This window comes from Stegodyphus dumicola, chromosome 1, assembly GCF_044657685.1.
Source record: "Stegodyphus dumicola isolate Sdum_Otavi_A_Nest chromosome 1, ASM4465768v1".
In the NCBI taxonomy this organism is placed as follows: Eukaryota; Metazoa; Arthropoda; class Arachnida; order Araneae; family Eresidae; genus Stegodyphus; species Stegodyphus dumicola.
This window is the reverse complement of record NC_140768.1, coordinates 35,241,178-35,263,561: the sequence shown is the minus strand read 5'-3', so window position 1 is coordinate 35,263,561 and position 22,384 is coordinate 35,241,178. Positions and strand designations below refer to the sequence as shown.

At 32.3% G+C, this 22,384-nt stretch overlaps 1 protein-coding gene across 1 annotated transcript in view; it reads right to left on the bottom strand.

Moving 5' to 3' along the window:
• The window catches only part of LOC118195941 (uncharacterized), a 186,468-nt gene extending 165,471 nt beyond the window's left edge, over positions 1 to 20,997 (bottom strand). The window contains exon 1 of the mRNA XM_085813888.1: positions 19,771 to 20,997. Within this exon, the coding sequence (XP_085670014.1) occupies positions 19,771 to 19,962 (192 nt within the window). The 5' untranslated portion in view covers positions 19,963 to 20,997. The remainder of the gene's footprint in view (positions 1 to 19,770) is intronic.
• Between the last annotated feature and the right edge of the window lie 1,387 nt (positions 20,998 to 22,384).

Below are 22,384 nucleotides of genomic sequence, written 5' to 3'. Positions count from 1 at the left end.
ATAACTCATAAAATTATAAAGATAGATTAAAATTAATAACATAAATGGTTAGATAGACTCAAAAAGTTTCATGACTCTTGTCAATGAACTTCCACGTGTGCCCCTTTCGTCGCACGGAAAATATCAAGTAGATATTCAATTTCACGCCAGGTACCGGTAAGCACGTCGGCATCCACAGAGGCTATTGCTGTTGTAATTCTGGCTTTTAGGTCATCAATGTTCGATACTCTCCTCCTGTAAAAGTTGTCCTTTACAAATCCCCAAAGGAAAAAGTCCAGCGACGTTATATTAGGTGATCTGGATGGCCAAGGAATTGGACCTCCTCGCCCAATCCATCTTCCTGTAAAACGGGCATTCAAAGAACTACGAACGATGGTACCCCAATGAGGTGGTGCACCATCTTGTTGCAAAAAGACATGTGGCTGAAGCTCTTCTAGTTGTGGAAATACGAAGTTTTTTAACATTTCTCAGTATACGACTGATGAGACCGTCTTTTCTGTAAAAAAGAAAGGCCCAATGACTCGGTCGTGCAACACCTTACATTAACCTTTGGGGAAACCCTTTATGCCTCACGGTATTCATGGGGGTTTTCAGATACCCACATGCGCACATTATGGCGATTAACAGTGCCAGAAAGATGCCAAAGACAAAAGAGAGAAAAATGCAATTAATAAGCAGACGATATTTAGAAAAGTAAAGATATTTAGACTAGAAAATGAAGTTATCTGAAATTAACCACACGCGCAGACGATATTTACAAAAGTAAAGATATTCAAACCTGAAGAGGAAAATATAGTATAAGTTATTCCATCAATAAATGCCATAAGTTTGTTTATATCTTCATTATTTTATGAGTTATTAAACATCAAAATGGGTCCGGGACTTTAAAAACACCCTGTATATCTATTTGTATATTATTACAAAGAAAGTGAATGTGAATATGAGAGATCCAATGTTATAGTAAAACACTAGACGAAAGTATGACAGAAAGTAAAATGCAAAATATTTTTAGTTTTCTTCGCATTTTTGTTCCATGTTGATTAATACTCATTGCAAAAGTTAAGCGTTACACGATGATTGTGGGGTTCTGTAAACTGTTTTGAATTTCGTCATGAAAACGTCTTTGCATTTGCTTAGAATCATATAGTTCCTAATATTAATTACACGTTGATGGTGAAGCATGTTACTTACTCATGATTAACAACTGTCCCATTCTTTTATAAGTCAGGCACTCATTAATATTTATCTCACATGATTTGGAAATGGCTTTGCCATTTATCACTAACAAACCTATTTCGCACCTAAGGTCAGCTGCGTTATAGAATTGATTTTCTCAACCGTGCCACTGTCAAGCGTAAGGTCTATTTTTTGATGTTTTCATTTTGCACTCGAACCGGACTCTTAACAAGGCGGGATAAAATTCAACGTAGAATAAGGTTAACTGTGAAATATTAGTCCAGCAGCTTTATTACTTATAAATCACACGACTTCTCCTTTGGGGAATCTTGCTTCCTAACGCTCATTAGTTCTAATTGCTACGTATGACTTTCTCTTGGTGACGAAGAGATGCCATAGATAAATAAGAAATACGATAGCAGCATATTTTAATGATGGTTGCTTAAAGAGCGGTGATGAATTTAAGGTAAATCCTTAACATTTGAAGCCTTTGGCGATTGTTGAACTGGATGCGAAGATAAACACGTGCTTATAATTCCTTTCATGTTTCCTTTAGGAAATTCACATTATAATTTTCTTGTATTAACATGCATTACTGGAAATCTGAAAGTAAGTTTTGATTAATAGTGAGGTTTTGTGTCTACAGAATTGCTTAATTCATAAATAAAGTAAATTAATTAAGTTTATTTAATGCATCGAAAGCAGGCAGGAACATTTTACCGGCAGCATTCAGGATTGCTGATTCTCGAATTAATGTGAAAAGAAAGTAAAATCAAATCATTTATGAATAGCCATTGATGGCTTCATTTAAGAGTAAACATCGTTGAGGATTACTGTCGATTGATTGATTATTGTGTATTTCATAGAATTTGGAGCATCACCCATAGGCAAGTGATCGTCTTTTGCCCCGAAACAAGCGGATTCTAGAAATGATCTCTAGGCAAGCTGATATTGGCTTGTAATACAAAGAAAGTCGATGTTGGCATGATTCTGCTACAATCAAATATTGGTAGCACCCTTACGGTGATCTCACTTTGATCCTAAACATCTGACATCGGTTTGAGACATCAGACAAGTTGATAGTCTCATGATTCCTAAACTAATAGGAAACACTGAAAAATTCCCAAGACACACTGATATCTATAGAATTTATATTCCCTTTCAATAAAATCTGAATACACTTTATAAGATATTTCTCCGTCTTCATAGCATACCTTTGTGGTGTAATGGTCAGCACACTCGGCGCGTATGTGAGAGTTTCAAGTCCCGGCGAAGGCGTTGCTCATTTTTCATGTATCCTGCTTTAAAAAAAAACCTAATGACTTAAGTCTCAGGCTACTGATAAAGACCAAGTAACGCTCGTAAATCCAAACTGTTACACAGAAAAAGAAATTTCAATATTTATCTGATAATTTTCTACCTGTTAAAAGTAATAAATGTTGTAAAGTGAAATTAAATAAAGTGTTCTCAATAAAATCATTACTATGCTGTTGTTGTAAAGTGCAACAAGACAGGATATCCGTTTCATAATCACTCAAATTAATTTCGCTAGTTTTAACCTTAAATCCATTGTCAGCCCGAAAGGGCGTTAGCCCAGAAGGGCTATAAATTTCGTTTTGCCATTTTGCGTTGGTTCACTATAAACAGCGAATCTCTTTTTAAATTGTTGCCACCAAATTTTATCGCCTTGTATTATATTTAAAGAAATTAAATAATGAAGAATCTGCATACATGTATGCACTTTTCTCGCTTTGTGATAAAACAACGGTACCTAGCGCCATCAAATTCTGAATAATGTATGTCTCCACTCGAATATGAACATCTGGAATCCCAGATTCGGAATTTAGAATTTGTTTTATTATGTATTTCATAATATGTAAAGCATTTATGAGTTTTTGATTAAGAAATTCAACGATTTCAAAGCGAGCAATGGCAAAACTATACCAAAAAAAAAAATCATTTTTATCTCCAGCGCGCGAGACTGTGTATCGGAAATGCTAAAGATACGCTGTTTTAAATATTTTGTGTTATTGCTGTTGAATTTAATTTTATGGTTTAAGTGCGAAGAACATGATATTTAATAAATACAGCTGACACACAGAACTTTAAAGAACACCCCTTTGGGCGTAATATAAAATCTAAAAGCTTTCAGATTTTTTAATAGTATTTTAATTTTTATTTAATTTATTTTGATATTGATCCCAATGGTATTTGGATTTGTACAAAGGTCTTGTTTTATTGAAAAATTTTCATCAAATTTGAACAAGGAGAAGCTATCTTTGAACAAACACATCTGCTTGTCTAAACAGATTCAATATTCTGTAAGTTATGTCTGTTAATTAGTTTAATTAAACATCTTGCTATTCCTTCTATTTTTAAATCACGAAATGTGTTCAGATGTGAGAAACTTAAGTTCTGATGTTTAACCCTTTTCACGCATTTCGCTCTTAATTTCTAATGACTCGAAACTTAAGCGTTAGGAAACATGCTGCATTGTCCGTAAAACAAGGACAACATGCAATTGTAGATCACGACTCTTATACGATTCTAAGGAAAGAATTACACCTTTCACCCTTGCGTGTTTTTTCCTTCGGGTAGCACTAACAAGGCATCTTTTCATGAAGCATATACCCTACACGTAAATGTGTAAAAACTTCATGTCCGGGACATAAATTTATAAAAGAGATATAATGCCTCCGAAGGCAGGTGGTCTATGCCGCCAGTTTTTCTTATTAACATACAAAGACTCTCATGTGAGCAACTGGTTTCAGAAACATTATTTAAGATATTCTCTGTACCATCTGCACATTTTGGATAATATTTGTAAAGCTAGTTAGTTACCAGCTTCCTTTTTTTTCTTTTGTAATGAACTTAGGGCGTTTTTAATCCAATATGAAGCTCATGATTTATTTTTCATTTTATAATAATAGGCTTTATCTTAAGTTTTATCTTAAGATATTTTATCTTAAGTTTTGCTTCATTTCGAAGCATTCCTATAATATATTGTAAGCAAAATGAAGCGTTTTAGGTAACCACTTAACAGCCATGCACATATTAAAGATTTAATATTTTTTTGATACTAAATGCTCTTGAAAAAAGGAACTCATATTTTTTCTTTATCAAAATGTTTTTAACTTTTAAATTTTAACTACAGTTCAAAGCCAAAAATCGAATGTTTCATTGATATTTACTAATTCTGAAATCAGCAGAATATTTTTCCATATTAAGCTTTTGGGATATGGAGGTGTGGCTTGGTTTGCTTAATTGAACACGAAAGAAACAGATTTCAAAAAGAGATTTCAGAGGAATATGGAGGATGTTCTATAAGGGGCTTACTCCTATTTACGTTGCGCATGGAGACGACCATGCGCACATCTTGCCCGAGCGTGACTGATGGAAAATGAATCTGATCGAACTACCAGTGTTAAATGGTTTTTCACATTCTTTATGAATGGTGCAGTAATATGGACTTTTCAGTGGCATTTGATTATTCTTCAATTAACAGTTTTATTCTTTTTCCCGTAACGTACAACCCTTTCATTTTATTTAATGATCAGCAATTATAGCATTCATTTTGTCATGCAGATGCACATTTTTTTGAGTTATTTTCTTACTTTTATAGTTTCAGTGCTCTAACTAATCTATTCAAATACATAATGCTGTAAGTTTACATTAACTTCTATATTTCCTCTTAAAGTTTGTCGGCTAAGCTTTAGAATATGGTAACAGGTAGTTTGGCGACATTTTGGTAAGGCGATAAAGGTTACTAGCTAGGACTTTAGCAATAATCTGAGAAGTACGCAGTTCGAATCACAGATTATTTTGTCTCAGAGAAATGAGAGATCATGAGACATGTAATGTGACATTTTCCGGAAAATTCCGATTGTGATTTTAGCTAATAAGTACTTAGAAACAATTTCGCTGCTAAAGTGCAGAATCGCCCACTTATTTGTTTCGCGCTTTTTACAAGAGTAAGAAAAATTGGATTTTTGTCAGTTTTCTTTGAATTTTTAAGTGAAAATAGGTCGACGTGCACATGGATACTGTGTATGTGCAATTCTTAAAAACGCAGCAAGCAGTTTGCGATTCTGCACTTTCTCCCAATTTCGCACCTAATCTTCGTCATGATAAAGCATTTTTGTTCATAAAAGTTCTAGTATAAGAGTAATTCGGCTAGCAGATTGTTGCAAAAAATCTTGAGTGGGAAAAAAAAAAAAAAAAAAAAAAAAAAAAAACATGCCTTTACTTCGTGAAAACAAAATGGCGTCCAAAACAAAACTAGCAGGTTGCTGTCGCCAAATTATCGCCAAGTTACCATAATGTAAAGATTCACCAGTTTGTACAGATATGATTTTCATTGTAATATTAAATTAAACCCATTTATGAAATTAAAATGTTTTCTGCTTCAGTTCGTTGTACATGAATTTTTTAATTAACTATTATGGAAGAGAGGAGGAATTTGTTTAATTCTTTAAATTAAAGAAATTTATTAGCCCAAAAGGGCTATTAGTATCAAAACTGCATTTGGTGGCGTGCCACTATAAACAGCGAATCACGTTTTAATTTTTTTCCATCAAATATTATCGCATTGTATTATATTTAAAGAAATTAAACAATGAAGAATCAACATGAATGTATGTATGTTTTTCGCATTCTGAAAAAACGATGGTACCTAGAGCCATCAAATTTTGAATAACGTAGTCCTCCACGCGAGCATGGGAACCTGGACGACCGAATTTTGAATTTGGTTTATTATCTATTTCATATTTTGTAAAATTCTAACGAAGTTTTGTGTAACAAACTCAACGATTTCAGAGCCAGCGGTGGCAACACTGTACGGAAAAAACATTTTTATTTCTTGTTTGCGAGACTGTCGATCAGATATTCTTTAAGGTTTGCTGTAAGTATTTCGTGATACTGTTATTGAATTGAATTTTGTACAGTCTGAAGAACATGGTATTTATTAAATAAAGGTAACAAACGGTACGTTAAATAAACGTTTCTTTGGGCGTAATATAAAATGTGAAAGCTTTCAGACTTTTTTAAAAATTTTTGTGCTATTATAATTTATTATATAATTCGTTTATAATAAGTTATATTAACTAATTAATTAAGTAGTAATTAACTAATTAACTAATTAATTAATAATTAATTAAGTTATAGTAACTTAATTATAGTTTTATTTGTGCTTAGATTAAGGAAAAAGTTTGCAAATATAATAATCGTTTTATTTCGTAAAATGTATTTACGAGTTTTAAAACACTTTACTTCTAAAGAGAAAATAAATAGTTTAGAACTTGAAGAAAAATAAACGATTTTTGATAAATCTAAAGCAGTGTGATTAAGTAGTCTAAAAGCTTTTTGTTTTTAGAATAGTTAGCATAATAACAATGGTGAATTATATCAAAATAAGACAGAACTTGTATAATTCCTGTAGCAATCATCCAATACACAGAATTTTAACCATGTGTTCTTCGAGCAAGTAAAATTACCAACCTATTTACATTATGCTCTTCACCCAAATTACAACAGCCCACAAGGATAGCACATTGCAAAAGCGGTAGTTTTTTTCTTAAATAACTAAGCGTTTTTACCTGATTGCGTTGAAATAGCAAGAAATATTCTTATCCCCGTCTTTCCTCAATTCATTCAAAAGACAAAACCAGATAGCAGGTTGTCAACAATATTTACATAAGTTTGTAAACACTTAACCAGTTTGAGGAATTAATAAAGAAAGACAATAACATCTGATTACAGGCATATGGGGGCACGGAAACCGTTTAATTAGTCCAAGTTCTAGTCACCTGTTTCAGACGATTCGTTTGAGAAAACACCACAGAGCTATTTTCGAATTTTGTTTTCCTACATAAGTTGTGGTTATGGTGATGCAAAAATACCCGAATGCGGTTTGTACAATTCCGAGTAAATACATCGTAGACCCATTTACGTGTGCAATTTTTGAGTTTTCTAAATATTAGCGAAATCTTTAAAGTTTCAAAGGATAAAATATCTTTCACTACATCTCTGTATGTATATCTAGTACGCATTCTTCCCATTTATACGCATTTGACTGTTTCGCTCCTATTTTATTGTATTACACTTGAATGTAAATACCTACGCATAACAATAGAAATTAATGCAACTACGCGCTGCTTTATTTTGTCTTCTAATCACAGTAAATATGACCATTGGTTTTGGTTTTATGTGGTTACGGCAAAGCCTCGAGGGAAGCTGCGTAAAGGAAGGGATGCCTTCGCAGAGGACGTTTTAAGGAAAACTGGCTCGTATACACGTTGCTACGTTCGAACTACTAGTGTTCAGCGACTTTACCGTTCGACCACTGGTGGGCCTATGGCCATCGGAACCAATACATTCCTATAAATATCTTCTACAAATTCAACGTAAAGGTGTGTGGTGAAACAGGTGAAGAAACAGGTGAAGTAAGTGGCTTTCACCTCAGATTTCACCTTCTTAATTTTAATTTTTAACCCACAGGGGCGTTAGCCCAAAAGGGCTCGAATGTCTCGAAATGTCATTTTGTGTTAAATGACTAAAAGCTTTGTATCACTTTTGAAATGGTTGCCACGAAATATTATCGTCTTGTATTATATTTAAAGAAATTAAATAATGAAGAATCTTCATGTATGTATGTATGTAATTTCCTCCGTTTGTGAAAAAAATTATGGTACTTAGAGTTATCAAATTTTGAATAACGTAGTCTTCCACCAAAACTTATGCTCCTGGAAGCCCAAATTTTGAATCTTAAAATTTATATTTAATATTTTGTAAAATTTAATGGATGTTTGGTTAACCAACTGTACGATATGAAAGTGAGCAGTGGCAACAATGTACGGAATGACATTTACAGCACGTGAAACTATATATCGGCTTAGACTCTATAATTGACCGAGCTATTGCGAAGAGCAATGTTGCAGGTTCCAGAATTAAAGCCCAAGGGCACTTGATATAGAGAAATCCGGACGTGGAGAAAATCTCAGATGAGAAAACGGAGAAAAGGGGAAGAGGAGAAGTACCAAAAGGAGCAAGACAATCCAATCGGACAAGTTTGCAAAACGAGCGATCATAGCTTTCAAGGAGGAGCCAAGACAAATCATTCACAACAATATGAGAAGATACACTACAGCAATAGTTCCAATGACAAATTCAAATACAACTAAACAACCTCAATCAATAGTGCTAAATACAACACAATACAATACAACTATACAAGACAATTTTAATAGAACTGTTCAACGCAATACTCTACAGCGACTCAACAACAACCTAAGCAACCGATTTACAACACTACTATATCATCACAATGCGAAAAATCTCACAGCATTAGTTTTATAATTCACTAAGAATAATATTCAAGCTACAGAAGATCTTGAATCAAAAGCAGATGCATTGTAAGTATAAACAGCTACCGATTCAGGAGCTTAAGTGAAAAAATTGTCGTCTCCTCCCATGAAGGTGTGAGCTGCAAGTGGTCTGACGCTTCTATCTTCGAAGAGAATTTCATAATTACAAGACTTGGGACTATATATCGGAAATTCTAAACATATTCTGTTTATAAATATTTTGTGGCTTTGCCGGTGAGTTGCATTTCATATGGCATAAGTGAAAAGAAAGTGATATTTAATGAATAAATTTAACGTTAATACGTTTCTTTTGTTATAGTGGTAATAATAAAAAGACATACACACACCCACAAAAAAAAAAAAAAAAAAGCGTTTTGCAGGCCATCTTACTAAGAAAATTGAAAATTGAACAGTGATATGACGAACTGAGAGAAGACTGAAAAAAATAGAAAAATGAATGCAAACACTTAATATTGCATCGGGATCTCTAAACATATGCTACTATGCTTCTTTAAAAATTCTTATAATTTTGCTGTTGAATGGTATATGACGTATGTGCAAATAAAATGATACTTAATAATTAAAGTTAAAAAGACAAAAAATAATGAGTTAGCAGAAGTGAGTACATGTGGTCAACGAGAGCCTAAAAATACCTTAAGGAACCCATTTAGGAAACCGTTAAAATCTCAACAATTTCAGATTCTTCTTTTAATCCATATTTTGCAGTTGTAGATTAATATTTCTTCTTTTATTGTTTACTTTTATTCACCGTTTTTGAGGGAGTTTTATAGAGATCCCGTGTTTCTAATTTAAGAAAGTAAGTACGACAAATATGCGGTTCGATATTTGAGCCACAGAGATACAATGAATCGTCTGTAAGATGATTTATATAAAACTTTATAAGGTATTTCTCTCGCCTCCTTAGCATGCCTTCCTAGTGTACTGTTCAGCACGCTCGACGCGCATTCGAGAGGCCCGTGGTTCGACTCCCGGCGAAGGCGTTGCGCATTTTTTATCTCTCCTGCTACTAAAAGTACCTGATGTCTCTACAGTGGCGCCCGAACTAAAAGGTGGTGAATAATGATGCTTCAAAACCAGGATTTGGCAATTGAGTCCCCTAAAACTCCAGTCACCCTTTAAAAGGGGGGTATATAAGGTATTTCTCCCGCCTTCTTAGCATGACTTCGTAGTGTAGGGGGTCAGCACCCTCAAGGCCCTTGGTTCGAGTTCCGGTGAAGACGCTGCTCACTTTTCATCTATCCTGCTATTAAAAATACCTAATGTCTCTACAACTTTCAACTCGTGAATATTCATGAACATGTCTAACAGTGAAATTTTGATGGGTTACGTCGACATAATCAAAATTCAGGACTTGACGAAAATTTTGCATCTAAAAATGATTATTTGGTTTTATCACAAAAGAAATAAAATTTCCTCACAGCAAAGAGACTTGGGTAACTTCAAATCATTTCAGACACTTGAAATGTTTTATGTACGTCTTGAACTTATTGAAATTCACGTAATTCCTAACAGTACGATCAAGCAAAATTTGTTCATAAATCTAATGATAAATTTTCAATCATGAATAGACACTCTGCTCAGTTAAATATTAGTGCAACAAGAAAGCATTTACATTAATTTAATATATTCTTCTTTTACTTTATTGGCAAAGCTAAACTTGTAAACAGAATTTGTCCTTTCTCCCAGACTGATTTCAAAACAGTGCAATGGAAATACCGATTAGGGTTACGCAATCATTGGAACGTGATTTATTTTCAATCGCATGGCCAAGGTTACATAACTATTAAGAAAAGTAAAATTTAAATGGCTTATGGGTAGTTAAACGAGTCAGATTTTTGCAAAGAGTTAAACGTGTTGATTTTCCAAGGCCTTTGTAAAATAAATGCACTTAGAATATTCTTTTTGAAATAAATCACCAATATTGTAAACAGAAGTGGGTTCAAATTGCTAATATGCAAACTATTAGTGATTACAAATATAATCAAGAATTTCCCAAGCGTCTGAAAACTAGTTCTTTATAATTAGTTTGTTCCATTCTAAATGTTTTTGCTACCATAAATCACGAAAGAGGGTAATTGGGTATTAAATGAATGATAATTTTATCATAGGTCAAATTCCGACTGAAAATAACCCAGTAAAATGCTGTTTAGAAGTTTCCTGTTTGCTTTTAAGCATTTCTACGAGATAATGAACTGGTTAAGTTCATAAATCAACAACTGAAGTGTTTAAGTTGATAGATACTTTTAACGACTTTTGTCACCTGAAATAATTAAATAACCCGATATTTAATGGTTTTCGAATCAACAAATGTACATTTGTATTAAGTTAAACTAAGCAGCTCGGCTTACTATGGGATTATTTCAGAGCAAACATATTTACAACCTTTATTTTTCATGTTAGTAAATTAATAACTTAAAGCTGTCATTTGAAAGTAAAAAAAATGGCATCGTTTAACATTTATAAAAATTTAAATTATGGCAAGGAAATATTTTTTGGTTCGGGAGTTGGAAAGTTAATTAATTTGATGAAGTAAATCCCGTAGTATTAGTAAATGCAATATAGGAATATTTATATGTGATGTAAACAAATGATAAACAAGTACTTTTCATACAGTCTAATATTAATGTTTCTTGACGTTATGACAAATATCTTGTAGAGTCATTATGATTTTTTTTTTTTTTTTTTTTTTTTTTTTTTTTTTTTTTTGGAAGCAGGAAACGAAATGAGCAATGCCCTAGCCGGACTCGAACCTGGACCTCTCAAATATGCGCCAAGTGTTCTAACTGTTACACCCACGAAGAAATGCAGAAAGGAGGGAGAGAATACCTTATATACTCCCCCCTTTAAAGGGCGACTGGGGATTAGGGGACGCAATCGCCAAATCCTGGTGGTGAAGAATCATCATCCATCACCTTTTAGTTTGGGGGGCCAGAGTAGAGTCATTAGGATTTCTTTTGGGGGGAGGGGGGAAGCAGGAAACGGGAAAAATAAGCAATGCCCTCACCGGGACTCGAGCTTAGACCTCTCGAATTACGCGCCGAATGTGTTACTGTTACACCGCGAAGGCATACAGAAAGGAGGGAGAAAATATTTTATAATCTAATCATTTATAACTTCAACCGTAGCATGAGTTTCTGCGATAAAAGTACGGTTTTCAAAGCAGATGTTTGTAATGGTCGGTTAAATTTCAAAAGACGGGTAATATTTATTTAAAAACAAAACGAACATGGATTTATTACTATAGAAGCACAAATGACATTCTCATCAGCTTGTTTAAATAATCACAGATATTTTCACCCTCTCTGGACCATGGACAGTTTACTATCAGTGGAACCTGCGCAAAAATACGCAGATTCTAATCCTCTGGGCTATCAACAGCCATAGTTTCTCAGATAATATGAATCTGTGTATTGTTGAACAGCACTGCTGTTCAATAATACACGAACGATTGCTGACGAGTTGAAGAAATGAAAAACATGTTAAAAAATATCATTTGGACATCACATGACTTCCTTGCACCACATGACTTCTTATTAAATTATATACATTTTTTTTTGTTGCACTTCATTTAAACTTATTCTAACTTAATTAACCGATCTCTCAAAGCAAGTTGAAAATGACATCAAAAACTGAAAATTGACTGGGATATGTAAAAATCAAAAATCATCAAAAATGAAAATTGACTGGGATATTTTCATTTTACTGGGGTCAAACTTCTTCTAATTTTATTTTTTTCATAACATATATAAAACTTTCCCAAATATAACAACCGAGAGATCGTATTAAAAGTCAAATTTATTCGTATTAAAAGTCAAAATTATTTTTTAAAAATTTGACCTACCCGAATATAAATATTTTTCTCATCTAAAACACTTCTTTGTACGTGGAAGTATATGACTTCGACGAAAGATTGGGAAAATTAAGAGCGAGTAAGAGGTGAAGTGGGGGATCGAATGAAGGGTGGGTATGAATATATATTGTTTTTATATATTTATGAGAACTAGCAGATTTATTACATGTAAAATATTAAAAATACTTCGTAAGTTTAAATTCTAATATTAAACTGATTGGTGTATTTTCAATGTAAATTGACTAGATTTTCCATGCCACTGTAATTTATATTTTTAAGGGTAATTTATTTTTAAAAAATATTCATTTACTTGTACGACACTATAAAGCTTAGGGTAATCGCATATTTTTTGGACACCACGTGTAAATATTTTATGTAATTTTTCTATTTTGTATTTTCAATTGCAATTTTCATTTTATGGTTTATTTGATTTTTGTTTAATCTTTAATTTTTCAAAACGCCATGCGGAAAGGTTTTGATTTAGTTTAGTATTATAAAGTGCAATAGGGCTATCTGCCTAAGGGAAGGAATAACTTCGTGGAAGACTTTCTAAAGGAAATTGGCTCGTATTCACGTTACACATGGGGTTAAAGTACGAAAACGCCCATACAGCCAGCCCCTTCGCCTGGATTCGAACAAAGGTCGGAACTGCCAGTGTTTAGCGATTTTCCCGTTTTACTGCTGGTGTGTCCGGACATGCGGAAAGAAACGTCATTCAGCTCTATAAGATTTTTTATGTCACTCTAAAGAAATTAAAACTTTTTAGAGAGTAATATGGAATAATTTTGCTTCCTTTTTTAAAAGTTTAATGGTTTTCATGTAATACAATTTGAGAATTTGCCTAGGATGGTTTAATCCACTTCTACTGAGCCAATTGCAATAAAAGAGGGAGGTGCACAACTAGATGTTACGGTAGCCCATTTGCACAATCTCAGTTTCTGCGGCTAATTGTTTTTCAGTTATGCTAAATATATACATACGTACGCACAAACATCACGAAAAAAAAAAAAAAACATTGCGAATCTACTTTAAATCCATTTTATTATCCGCTTTGGAAAAAAGAGTCGTATAGATGTAACGTAAACAAAAATCATGCAAATGGTGTCCGGTAAGGTCGAAATAGAGATTTCTGCTGTTTTATGATACCCCAATGTTTTTGCGATTGCATTATTTCCTTTACGTCTTACAAAGGAATAAAAGTACGTGAGAACCTCCATTTTCGTGGACGTTTTTTCTGGCTCCATCCTCTAAGAAACTCCATCTTCTGAGAATATTTATTCATCTAGATGGTTATTCAGAATTGCTGATTTAAACAAATCTATCAGCCAGTTTTGTAGAGTTTGTAATTCATTGTCTAATATGTTCAGAAATCATATACTTAGTCGTTAAGGATTTAACAGAGATTCGTAGTTTAGTTTAATAAATTTTATTTACTATTTTTAGCATTTCTAATTAGTGATTACATATCGGGTTAAGAAGAAAGTAATTACAGTAAAAAAAAAAAAAAAAAAAAAAAAATGTACGGGCTTTTGCCATTTGTCTGGTAATTTCATGATTCCGCTCTCACAGCTGAACTTCCGGGTTTTACCAGCAAAAACTCAACCAAATGCGATTTGAGGTCATCCTTTTTACCATGTAAGAAATTTTGTGAACTTCGAAATAAATGATAATGTCATCGTGCAAAGTCGGGGCTATATGGAGGATGAGACATCACTTCTCTACCAAGCTCTAATGATTTCGTACATGGTGCTAAATGTGTGTGAGGCCTCCGTTATGGTGGTGGAACTCGATTCCTTTTACGATTTTGAAATTCTAGCCTTTTCTGTTTGAATGCTCCCTCCAGTTTCAAAAGTTGTTGGCAGCAAACTTCTGAGCTGATCGTTTGGCTGCTTGGGAACAGCTCAAAATACACAGCATCCTCACAGATACACACCACTCTCACCAAATGGACAGCATGATCCTTTCTGATGCAATTTAGCTTTCGATATGATTTGTGCTGATTCATCAAGCTTGAATCATGATCTTTTTGGATTAATGCCGCTGTAAAAGATAATTTTTTCCTAACCGTTTCGGTTCAGTTCGTTTTAAAAAACGGTACAGAAAATATTGATTCTTAAGTGATTTTCTTTCGATTTATGCGGGATTCAAGCTCTTTAAGGAGTCCAAGACATCTTATGCGATTTTCAGTTATTGTGTGTGATACATTTAACCTTTTTGCAATCTCTCGCACAATCATTCGACGATTCGATTCAATTTTGGCATTAATTTTGTTATCATCAACTTCAGAAGGTCGACCAGAACGTTGGCCTTTTGCGTCAAATCACTATAAATGTCGGTTCACTTTTCAAATTGTTGCCACCAAATATTAGAACACTGCATTACATTTTTAAATAATAAAGAATCTGCATAAATTTATGTATATTTCCAGCACTGTGAAAAAACAATGGTACCTACAGACACCCAATTTTGAATAACGTAGTTCTCCCCACGGATATGGGCATCTGTAAGCCCAAATCTGGAATTTGTTTTATTATCGACTTCTTATTTTTCAAAACGTTAACGAATTTTTTATTAACAAACCCAAGATTTCAAAGCGAGCAGTGGCAACGTTGTACAGAAAAAACATTTTTATCTCCGACGCTTGAGTCTCTGTATCGGAAATTCTAAAGATATGCTCATTTTAAAATTATTTTGCGGTATTGCTGTTGAATTTACTTTTATGGTTTAAGTGCGAAGAACGTGACATTTAATAAATAAAGATAACACACAAAACGTTAACAAAACACCCCTTTGGGCGTAATATAAAATCTGAATGTTTCCGGATTTTTTCTAGTCAGTTATATTACTTTTTTTTTATGACAAATCACTCAACGGCTATTTGCTTAAAGAAAAGAATGCTTTAATGGATAACTTCCTAAAAAGAACATTTTTCATAATCATCTGTGATTGGATTCTTACTTTTGTTGCAATGACCTACAGTTATATGAAAATAGTTTCAGATCAGAAGCGTTTATCTGATTTGAAAACCTCAAAAACGTTGATACTGGAAAGCGGGGTAATATAGTTATATAATATTATAAACAATAGAAAAACACAATATATTTTTTTCATAATTAGAAGAGATGGTCCTTTTAAAGACTGCATTGTATTACTTGGATTACGGTAAATCATGTGAAATATCCCTAAAAGGAGGGGTGCTGTCGTGGTAAGACTTTATAAGGAAATCTGACTCTATTCACTTTAAGCAATGAGTAAAACCACGCAAAATCCCATGCAGCCAGCCCATTTGCTTAGATTTGAATACAAGTCGAACTCTTAATGTTCTGCGTTTTTTTCGCTCAGCTGTTGGCGAGTTTGAAAGGAGTGATTAGATTAGATTAGATTAGATTAGATTATTCAATTATGGCAAAGCACACGAGGGCTATCTGCCTAAAGGGAGGGATGCCTTCGTCGAGGACTTTCTAAGGGAAACTAGCTCGTATACACATTACTCATGGGGAAAACCACGAAAACGCCCATGCAGCCAGCCCGTTCGCGGGATTCGAACCTCAGACCGAACTACCAGTGTTCAGCGTCATTACCGCTCGGCCGCTGGTGGGCCCCTTGAAAGGAGTGAAAGATCATTTCCGGAAAAGCATAGAAAATCTAAATTGTCAGTTTGAGTTGATTTAAAATTGTTTAAATGAAACAGAAATAACAAAACCTAAAACTGCATGCGCTCTTATGTACATATTCATTTTATAAATACTTATATGTTTTATAAATACTAAAGCTAAGAAGTATTTTGTTATTTGAGAATTAACTTGTCTAAATCTGCTCCAGGAATTACTTTGAAGTTAATTTCTGGAATAAAATTACATTCTGTTTAATGTTATTTTAGTAATACATTTAAGAGTTAGTAGCAGACAGAAAATAATGATTAAAAAATTTAATTTTTAATATTTTCATAAATTAATTTCCAAATAAAAATTCCTATTTATAAAATTTAGGAGAATACTGATTATAAAAAAATGTACTTTCTTTAAAAAAATCACTGATTTTACTCTAATAGTCAGACTAATACTCTGAGTACTGTTAACAGTACTCAGAGTATTAGTCTCTGTTACCCACACCACAACCAATACACCACGGGTATCTATATTTGAAACACAGTTTATGTCTAGTAACCTGTTAACAGGTGTTAGACATAAACTGTGTTTCAAATATAGATGCCCGTATTGGACGTGATGTATTAATCCTAGTATTAAATGAAAGGTTGAACAGTAATGAATGAAAAAAACTGGAAATAGTACAAAAGCGTGTACTTTTATAAAGAGAAGATTTTATTTATTTTTAACAAGAGAAGACTTTTAACTTGGAAGATTTTAATCTATATTTCTTACTTCTTTATCAATAAATATAATTGTATTTTCACTGCTTGCGAATTTACGAGTGAAAACTCAGATATTTATGCAAAAATTAAACCTTTCAATAAACCAAATAATTATTGGAAAAGAAGGATTTATCCATCTTTTCCAATAATCCGTTTAACTCTCTCTTGAGAAATACTGATTGGATGTAACGCTTTTTTTATCTCAACACTTACAAAAAACTAAATTACGATAATCACTCGAAATCCTCCAAAGAGCAGATTTTACGATGATTCGTTAAGATTATATCGATATTATTGAAACTTTTCAATTCTTTAAAACCGAATTATGTACACAACGTAATGTTTAGGCCGACCAAATGATTTCGTTCATTTGGATTTTCTGTCTGTTTAATTGGAGTATAGTTTTCTATTCGATAGTTCATATCGGTGTATAGTTATTTTGATAGTTCATATCAACATGTAGTTCTTCCCAGATAGTTTCTATCAATATATTTTGGACAAAATTAACATGGATATATGGGAAGAGTACAAGTGGTATATACTTGTTAAGAATATAAATCCGTTACTTTTTTTTAGCAGAAAGCTATTCATGGTAAATCATGTATCATCTGAAGAATTAGCGAGATTTATGCAAATGAATATAAAATTTTGCTATGATACACAGTTTTATGTACATCTAATGTAGTATATCTTTAGGAATTAATGTAAGTAATGTTTCTCATTTGAGGTACGCAAACTCATTAGTTTTAACAATTTTTATATATTTGTATTTCAAGGAACAAATTTTTGAAGATTGTAAAACGTTAATTTTAATGCAGGGAGAGATTTCATTACGTTTTAGAAAGGAACATCGCTTAATATAAAACAAATATGGTACAGCCTGACTTTAATTTTGTGCTAAATTGGTAATATTTTCCAAAATATGCAAATTTCAAACTTTTATATAAAATTTTGCTAGAAACTTAAACTGTTTTGAATCTCTTTTTCTTGACTATGTATTTCAAGCAACAACTTTCAGGACAACAACTTTCAGGACATTTGATAAAGAAGAACATTTGAGAAGGTTCAAGCAACTACTTTCAGGACATTTGAGGCATAGATTATAAAGTATAATACCGAAGTACTTTCTCTGTAGTTTTATAGTTTTAAATTAATTTTCAGTTTTAATAATTCTAGAAAGAATGAAATTATCGCGAATCTCTAATCAGTAAAATATCTCTTTTAAACCACGACTATGTGGCCTTGCCACGTTAAAATACCTAAATATTTTATGTTTTATAGAGCATATCTCAAATCTGAAAATCACATTTTTAACGCCTTAAAATTAAATTAAATTAAAAAAGTATCAAATGTTCAGTTATGATTTTTAAAATTTGTATTCTGTTTTAAACGTTTTGGAATTTAGGGTAATCATTTAGAAACTTATAAACAGAATTATAAAATAAATCGTAATTACTAAAATAGCTTATCCTTCATTAAAAACAATAGAAAACGCTACAATGAAATAAAAATGAGCTGAATCAATAATATTGAAATTAATTAAATTGAGTTCTGAATCGAAATAAACACATTTCCTTATTTGTAGAAAGCAAAATTTATTGCTTGGACTACTAAATCTTTTTAAGTTTATAACAGATTTAAAAATTTAAACTTAGAAGTTACGTAATTATCAGCATAAGTGTTTATTATTTTATATTGTCACATTTTATTCTGGCTTGTCAAATGAAATGAAGCTTAAAAATCAATCAATCGTAAGTTTTTTTTATATATATTTCTGTATAACGAATTTAGATGTAGACTAACATCAAACATAGAAAGAATTCATATGTATATATTTATACATTATGCTGTTCACACTTTTATGCTATTAGCATAAATAAGAACAGCTCAAAATAGATATACACTTCACAATTAATTGAAGTGGGATATTCATTATTTCACCTTTTAAATAGATATCAGCATAACAAATTTGAAATAGTTAATTTGATAATTAGCATCAATCAGTGCTAACTATGCGTGAAACTTGATAATGCAACCGAACGTAACTCAGACAGAGAAAACCCAAAATAGGTAACATAATTTGAAAAATTAAAGAAAATTCCACTGGGGAACGGAAAGACTGAAATTTAATGATTAAATATAAAATTTGTATCAATCAGTCTGTGAAGAAACAGATTTCAAGAAGTGGTAATTTTATAATATACAAGACTGTCCAAAACATAATGAAAAATAAAATGTAAAAAATAATTTTTCTCTGACAGAAGCAAAAAAGAAAAGTGTAATTTCTTTAAAAATTAAAACTTTTCTCTGTATTAAGTTCTCTTGGCACAAACTAGCATGCATTTTTCCTAAATAATAATTTATTATTTTGTAAAACTCCATTACTTAAGAGTCTATAATTAAATAAAATTCAAACTAATTTAAATGCGAACATTTAGCAAACTTTGTAACACTGAACATCGTCTGATAAATTGGGACGTGCAGAATTTGATCTCAGTAAATATGTAAATTAAAAATATACCTATATTTTAATAATAATTTACATTTTTGTTAAAAAGCATGGTGGAAAAACAGTGGAGACATTAATCATTTCCATAATTCTTACAAATGACTCATAAGATCATCGCAGTTACAGAATTAAAATTTAAGTTCAATATTTTACAATTAATTTAGTTTAATTTAAATGTATGATAAATTTTTAATGTATGATAGTTAATTCATTTTTCAAAGCGCAGTGTATGCGATCTGTACCTGAATTAACTCAACAGACATAAATGAAAGCAAAAAAGAAATTCATTAATACATTCAATGCTACCTTTTTAACAAAATATACCAGTGGATAGAAATAAAAATTAAACGACGATCTGCTAATCTTAAATTGTAAGAAACATATCTTCCTATGGCGATACTTGAAATATGCTCAGGTATTTAAAGAACATCCAAAGTTGTCTTGAAATAATAATAAATCTTTTTTAAAAAATCGTACTTACATCATTGTCGTCGAGGTTCGAATAGATCTCTAGCTTGTCCAACCTAACAGTGCCTTGGAAAGGCAAAAATCTTGAGCCTCTTGAAATACGTTGATTGCTCCAAACTGATGCTCCAGTGTATGGCTTCTTTGTGGTTGGAGACGTTGTCAAAACAAGACTAAACTCTGCAGGTATCAACACGCAAGTTTCCATAACTAAGCTCTAGGTAAACTCAAGTTCTAATACTAATAGTCTATTGTAACATTTTTAACACTTTCCAAAGTAATTAATTCAATTTCCCTTTATCACTATTGTGTTCTTTTGATTTTCGCTCAAAGAAAGCTCATTGATTGGTTGATAAATATGTAATATTTTGTTTGATTTTATAAAATATTTCTTATTAAATTCCTATATATTTTGATTCTCTTTGCTCATTGTATAATCATCCTCTAAAGATAAATAACCAGTTTATAGTTTATATAGTTTATAAGCAATTTATAGTTTTGTATAATTTCGAGGCACTTGTATAAAGTACTGATTAATGAATGCATATGCTATGGTTCAGCATAGACGTTCAGCAGTGAAATCTGGTTATCATCTCCCAAAATTTAAGTAGAAGTTTGTTGCAATTCAAAGAGACACCTTTTTGAAAACTGGTAGAAACAAAAAATCCATAGTGTTCAATATTGTAATTTAAGTATAAGAGTATTTCTCCCCTTTGTTTTAAACAAGGGTCTGAAATGTTCTAAAATGCGATAGTGTTCCTTTTTAAATGAAAACTCAGCTTTATCTTCTTGAAAAAGGAGAGGAAAAAAGTGCTGCCTTATATTCATAACTTTCCTAATAAATATCCATTTTTGTTTCGTTTTCTTTAAACACAGCACTTCTTTTATAGGACATCAGAAAATCTGCAACATCTTTGGCAAATAGCAATTCTCAAAACAGCAAAGATTCTTATATATTAGGACACAAAACAGTTTCCAGAAATCATAGATATAAATGTTCATTCATCATAAAAATGAAGATAATAATTTCATAGAAATTACTGAAAATACTTCATCAGTATTTCGGAGAGAATCATTAAAACGCAAACAAACACAGCAGCTGGACCAGAACACGTGCTTCTCAATCCTTCATTAAACTTCTTACTGAAGAGCGTGAGTCTCAGGGGCACATCCCAAACTGAACTGTTTCTCTTCATTCCTTCTTTCTATTTTTCCCCCGCATCTCTATCCCCACACTCTTTCTCTATCTGCCTATCTCCTCAACGCAGCCTGTAGCAACACCTTGCTCAACAGGTGCCGGTGATTCCTGGCCGTTAGGGGGCGCCAGCTCCCGAACCACGAATCTAACAGGGGCGTGGCGGGAAGATCTAGTTGGTCCGTCTCTGTCTATCGTGTATCGATTGCAGTAGCCAGTCTTTTTTTTTTTTTTTCCCTCTTCCCTTCATCTTTCTGTTTTTGTTTGTTTATTATGGTTTTTTTTTCTATCCACAAAATAGGGTGGTTTGATTTAAGCGTTACGTCGCGGTGGCAAAAAAAAAAAAGACAAAGCAAGAAAGAAAAAAACACCGCTGCTTAAATGCAAGTCAGAATGAAGTATTTTGAATATAGTGATTTCGCGGTTTTTAATAGGAAAGTAATGTGCTTAGAAATTCTAACAGATAAAACTTGTGGTTGATCAATTGCATCACAGAACTTTATGAAATAAATTTCATTAATACAGGAATATGATACAGTAAATACTTGAAAAGATTTAAGCTAAAACACAAAGTTTAAAAATAACCTAATTTTAGAAGATAAAAACGAAGTACAAATTAAAGGAACATAAAGTCACGAAACATTTTCTCTAAAATTATAAAGTCTCTTTTTCTTTAAAATGTACTGAACTAATTGCAGGAATTACTACATTATGCACTTAGTGTTACTATCAGTTAATTCATGTTTTCTGTGCTATTAAAAGTGCTCCTTTATTTCTTGTTGTTTACAACATGCTAAGAAAATTTTGTTTGGGAAATTGTCTCGTTAACGAAAAATTGCTTCCAAATTAGAAAATATCAGCTGAAAAAGGTAAATTTCAAAACTGCAGCCTGTAAATATACACAAACTGCAACCTGTAAATATACATTTATCACTTTCGTATTTATAGCAATCTATTATCCAGCCCAAAAGGGCTATTAATTGGCCTTTTGCGTCGATTCACTTTCTACGATTATTCACGTTTCAAACTGTTGCCACCAAATATTACAGGTCTGAATTATATTTAAAGAAATTAAATAACGAAATATATACATAAATATATATATGTTTCTCGCATTGTGATCAAACAACGGTACTTAGAGCCATCAAATTTTGAATAACGTAATCCTCCAGCGAATATGTGCATCTTGAAGCCTTAATTTTGAATTTTGAATTTGTTTTATTATCTATTTCATAATTTGCCAGACATTAAAACATTTTTGATTAAGAAACTCGACGATTTCAAAGCGAGGAATGGCAATACTGCACGGAAAAAAAATATCTCCAGCGCGCGAGACTGTGTATCGGAAATTCTAAAGATATGCTCATTTTAAAATTATTTTGCGATACTGCTGTTGAACTGAATTTTAGGGTTTAAGTGTGAAGAATATGATGTT